General features: G+C 30.1%; 1 protein-coding gene across 1 annotated transcript; it reads right to left on the bottom strand.

The window, feature by feature from the left end:
• Positions 1-292: 292 nt before the first annotated feature.
• On the bottom strand, positions 293-2,171 carry LOC131671697 (uncharacterized). Its single transcript, XM_058948320.1, has 2 exons — positions 965-2,171; positions 293-601 (listed from the first exon to the last, which is right to left on the bottom strand). The coding sequence occupies exons 1-2, from the start codon at positions 1,398-1,400 to the stop codon at positions 519-521; spliced, it is 519 nt and encodes a 172-aa protein (XP_058804303.1). The 5' UTR covers positions 1,401-2,171; the 3' UTR covers positions 293-518.
• Between the last annotated feature and the right edge of the window lie 3,893 nt (positions 2,172-6,064).

Raw genomic sequence — 6,064 nt, forward strand, 5'->3', positions numbered from 1 at the left:
AAATAACTAACTCTTGAAAGTAATTAAGGAGTAGTCAACTAGTACAGAAACTTAATTAAGATAATTTTATGAATCTCATCATTGGTTATTATATATAATGATCAAATTAAGCACTGTCATATTTTAGGTAGTTAACTTATATTTTATTAAGAATCTATACTTATTATACAATGTTAAAGCTCTTATTTCCAAAATGTACTCTTAAAAAAGTAAATGGATTGCAAATATTCAAAGCATAATTATAAATAATATTAAGAAAATAAATTATACTATATGGTATTACAATATACTCAGAATCTTGAACTTTAACTCATTTCTCAGTTCAAAGCAAGTTCAATTTTACTATCAATTGTATATAGTTATTAAATACTAACTCTTTTGAACGTAATTAAGTCTTGATTAAGTTTTACTTATCTTATGACTTTTTAATACTTTTTCATCAAATATATCCACATAGAATATTTTAAGTTTAAAGTCTACATACACTCTTTGCATAGAAAGTAATAACTATTATCCCTTTATTGTGATCTTCGTCTGATAGATAATTCAACCCAGTTTTGAATATTTTTTACAGTGATATTTGATTTTGAAGGTGAAGTTGCTAGAAATTTTATGCATTTCTTATACGAAGGCACTTTTTTAGATTCTATATATTCTTTGAAGCTAGAATAAATAAAGCTTGGGACATGATTTCTTTGTGATAAACAAGAGTCAGTTTTTTTCTTGTTTCTCTGATTGTGGACCCAGGATCTTACTTGAGCTTCTGTTCTCAACTGCAAAACTGGATCATGAGTGTTTTTTAAAAATCTTTTTAGGGTAGCTCCATTAGGGATATTATGATTCAAATCCAAGATTTTAGGAAATTCAGATAATAATGCATTAATTGAAGCCTTATTCCATTCCAGTCTCAGTCAGACTAAAAGATGCAGTTTAAGTGCAAATTAAGTTGTAATTATTTCATTACCTGCAAATGAGAGTTTTTTTCCATGGACAATATTGTTTTTGTTTTGACATTTGATGTTGACTGGCTCGTTGTTTTCAAATGTAACACTGTTATCATTGCTCTTATAATCTGAATCTATATTTTGATTTTTAATTAGTTGGTGATCAGTATTTAGAAGATTTACACTTGTAGCTTCACATAAATCTTGATGACTTGTACTTCGTAATCCCTGTGCTTTTTTAACTTGCTCAGAAATGGTTACGTCTCTGTCAAACACTCTTTGCCTGTAGCTCAGTTTGTGAATTAACGGTGTGTGTCCTAAATAATCTGATAATTTATTTAGTTCATTTTCATCAATTCCTCTCTCTAGACCATCGGTAGCCACTTTCTGTTTAATTCGTGTGCCTCTCAAAGTTTCAGGTGCCTTTGCATTGCAAATCTCTGAATACTTTTTCATAATTTGACATGCTGATGCGAATGAAAAGTATTGATCTGAAACGTCGTTAATGGTTGAAAAAAGATAAGGATTTTCATCTAATATTCCAGCTTGTGGCCTGCAAGATATAAGAAAATCTATGTACACTTTTACAGTTATGTCAAAAATTAAAGGAACTACTTATTTTCTTTTTCCACGCAATTGAACTCTGCAATTATTCCCATTAATTATCTTCATGCTATAGTCATTGATTTCCATTCTTTCAACCTCTCCAGGACGTCTAGCATTTGATGTTTGTACGAAACAGAGAATAGAATCTCTTAATCGTTCATAATTCCCATGAGAGTATTCCTTTTGCAGCTGCAAATATGACTCAGACATTTCTTTCTGTAAATGACAATTAAGACGAACCGTATCTTCATTTTCTGGCAATTCTATTAATTTTAGCCTTTGATTTCGTGCTTGAGTCTCTGCAATTGTATTTCCGATGCTGGTATGCCATAATCTGTTTAATTTGTTTTCAAATGCTTCTATCTGTAATCTTTTTTTTTTATCTTTTGAGCAACACATGTAATTGTATATGCTAGATACACTTTTTATCAAATTGAACATGTCATTGGCTGTGGCTGGTGATTTCATAAATTTGCTATTTGGATCAGGTTTTCCCATGATTTTGACAGCGCTGATGAAGTCATCGTAGTAGTCTTCATTGAAAATATCTTTTATCTCAGTAATATTTTGATTTATATTTTTTATTGTCATTAATAAAGTGCCTAGCCGACTGAAACTAGCTCTCACCTTTTTATGGTTATGTGGTTGAGTTTCAAACTTAGATGCTTCCCCATTGAGCCATACAAAAGCAGCCTCATCATACTGGATTTAATGAAGAGCTGCAGTCTCTCTCATTTTTGAAATGATAAAAATAGATTGTTCAGTTGCTATTGAATGATAGTCACCATTGACTGCCCTTCCTCTTGATTTTATGATGTGTTTCTTTCCAAAAGATAATCCAGTACATTTTCTTACATGTTTCCGTAAAGAAGTGATAGAAAATGACTGCTTACATTTAAAACAAGGTAAATAATGTGAGATAGTTTTACCACTTTTTTTTGGTCGCCTGCAGAGAACATAATCTTTTCCATTGGTTGCATTCAAATTATTTAGGTAATTGGCTTTAAATCTCAATACATTTAAAATCTTTCTGCGTTTCAAGGAAGCATCACAGTTTTTTTCACCTGGCTTAATTTTTTTCTTTAGATTTTCTAATATAAGGACTGCTTTTTCTTTGGCATGCACATTTATGTAATGATCTGGCAATCTGGTAAAATGAACTTTTATATTTGGATTATTTTCTCTAAGGCGTTTCTTTAGACAGTAAAAGCAACAATTTTTTTTTTGACATTGTTTACTAGATAAAACATACTCTGACTTTTTATTCTTTAGTGCAGGACCCACAGATTTCAAATTTACATTATCAAAAGAATTATTGATGCTACTCAATTCACTAACGTTTGCTGAATTATTTTGATTTTCTGTACTTACATTATTAACTGTGTCGCATTTTTTCCTCCTTAATGCTTTTTTACTGTCGCACAACGAATCTTGTTTATTTTTAGTAACGTCTGCTTTAAAAGTATCTAGTCTATTTTGTCTGCTAATTTTTAATGGCTTATCCCAATTTGTATCTGTAGTCGTGGCCTCATCAGAAATTTCTTTTTCTACATCTAATATCTCAGGCTCACTAATATCTCGATATTTTGAACAATCTACATTTTTGACTAATTCATTGTTTGAATCAAATAAACTTTCATTGTCTGATGAAAGACTCAATGAGTCATCACTAGAAATTTCATCTTTATCTATATTTATACTTATTGGATTAGTCTCTTTATATAAATTAAGTGGAGAAAGAGATTTTTTGTTGCTTACATCATTTTCAGAATTTTCCACTTCATCATCACAATCCATTCTAGTTGAACAAGAAGACTCGCTACTTGCATTTGATTCTGAAGGCTGATATTCTGAACCAGAAGTGACAGATTCATCTTCACTTTCAAAGTAAGACAAATTATAAGATCTTTTATTATTTTTTGGATCTTTTTCTGAAGCTTGAGAGTTTTGGCTTGATGCTTTTTCCATTGGAAATTTTGGCTTAGCAATTATATCATTTTCTGAATCAGAATCAGAAACTGGCTCAAACATTTTAAAAATATCATCTGATATATCGGCTAAAATATAAAAAAAAAGATAAACCGTTTAAAGTAATGCATATAGCATAAACAGTTTGATGTTTTAAAATATGCAGAAACAATAAAAATATATTACTATCAACGCTATTTTTTCTGGTTGAATCCATTACTCAGGTTAACCGTAATAAAAAGGTTGAATGTCTATTAGGTTAGCACTAATTTTAGATAATTAGGAGAGGAAACAACTCATGTTCTCAGTAAGCCCGTATATTGATAAATTAATAAGCATAGCCACAAAAAATGATTTTAAAAGATTTTAGAATAACGTAGACAAATTTTATTAGTAAAACAACCATGGAATAAAGAAGTCGAGATGAAAAGGTCGTCACGGTTAAGAAATAGAAAATCGAGTTTACACTTACGGTCCGGTCACGTATATGCGTACAAATCACTAATAGTATTTAGTAATATTTAATAACGCCACCTATGTAGAGAAGTCACATTTTTCAGTTACATAGAGGATGATGCAACTCAAAATATTGTATTTTCATAGTCGTGACGAACTACATTAACAATAAAAACACTACTAATCTATGTATCCCTAACTGCACCCTCCATATATACTAATAAATTCAATTAAACCTTACTAAATATTCGGAAAAAAAATGGAAAATGATGCTAATTTTTTTAAAGAATTTGCAAAGACGATTATTCCAGAAATAATAGAGATTTTTACGATGTGAACACACCAGAATGCTGTATCTTGACTTATCTTGCATGCACCCTTTTTACTATTTTGAAATCAATAATATAAATAAAAATAATTCTTAAAAATTATTTTTAAATTAGCTATGCAACACAAATCCAGAGCGCATGCTCAGAAGTCTTACAAGACAAATAAACTGTTTAGGTATATGCAATTCGCACACACGAACAATTTCTACATTATATAGAAGCGTTATTTATTACAGAGAAATTTATAATATTCAAATATTCAACATACATTACTTTATTAGTGTTTGTCAATAACTAGAAGAGTGCTGTTAGAATCGTTAGCACGACGCACTCGTATTTTCAAAAATTGAGAAATTGAAAAGCATCCGTGATTTATGCAGACTTTCCATCTCTTTATGCGGGCCTCCGCATAAGTCTCTTAGTAAAATGGTAATCCTTTCCGCATTTATACGGACAGTTCTCATAAATGTTATTTCCAATGATATGTAAGATATGCAGACGGTACGCATAAATCGTAATTTGCATTTCAAACCTTAGAAAATATAAATTAATATAGATAAATATAGATAAATTGAAATACACATTAGAGATCTGTTATATACATTATATTATTCTTTTGTAATTTCTGTTATTCTGAAGAAAATTTAATCGAGAAAATAACAAGTATTGAAGAGAAAAAACCGAAGAAAGAAACAAATAAAATACAATGTTAGGATTTAATGCTTGTAAATGATTTCTGCAAATATTTAATTTTGGATCCATATATACAATTTTTTAGTCGTAAAATTTACAAAAATAGTATCATTACAGTTGATGTTCAAATAAAGATCTAAATGTTACTTAACAAATATTTACCTCTGACATGTAAAAATATAAAGCAATTGAAAAATGAATGAATAGATTTCGTTAAATTTCATTAATTATGTTTGGAATTTAATATTTTTTTATTTAAAATGGGTTGATGGTATATTAAATATGTACCTTGAAGCTATTGACGTGGAGTAATTAACTAGTATTAAAAAGTGTAATCGCTTCAAAAGGAATAACTTCAAAAGCCTTATAATAGCTAAAGACTATACTAAAGAGTCCAATGCTAGCATTTCTCAATCGTTATTATAAGTTACTAGATGAAGAAATAAAGTCTTCCCCAGAAATTTAAAATTTAGATTTTTCTTTAATGAAAAGTACTAAAACCAATGATAATATTATCCTACTTCGTGTTGTTGCCTTTATCAACCATGACTATTGCCAATATGAATTTTTTTCTAAATCATTTGTGAAAATGAAAACAATACAAAAATTTAAAGCTGGAGAAGAGATATCATATTCTTACAGTCCTAATTATTTCGAATATGAAAAAGAAGAATGTGCATGTAAAAAATGTAAATGTACTTAAAAAACTTGGTTTGCCAATATGTATATTGATACAATTGAGTACGGTACGTATAATTTCGTAATCATAATCCGAGTTCCAGTGGTGCCAATATAAACATAGACATAAGATTCGCTGTAAACCGTGTGACATACACAGCATATATGTCACTAAGACGCCGCTAGGCGGCGTAGTCGTCACACGGCAGGAATATGTAACTGCCTTTCATATACACCGTGGAAGAAGAGCACCGACGAGCTCACCCTCACCGCAATCTCCCATATAAAGGAAACCGGACCGGTTAAGCCCAGTGATACGGCGTTTCGTCTAATCAACCTTTTGTAAGAGACTGTAGAGTTTAGTCGACAGTTTACACCGTTGGGCACGGC

Source organism: Phymastichus coffea, unplaced genomic scaffold, assembly GCF_024137745.1.
Source record: "Phymastichus coffea isolate CEN01 unplaced genomic scaffold, Cenicafe_Pcof_1.1 PCOF00010, whole genome shotgun sequence".
NCBI lineage: Eukaryota > Metazoa > Arthropoda > Insecta > Hymenoptera > Eulophidae > Phymastichus > Phymastichus coffea.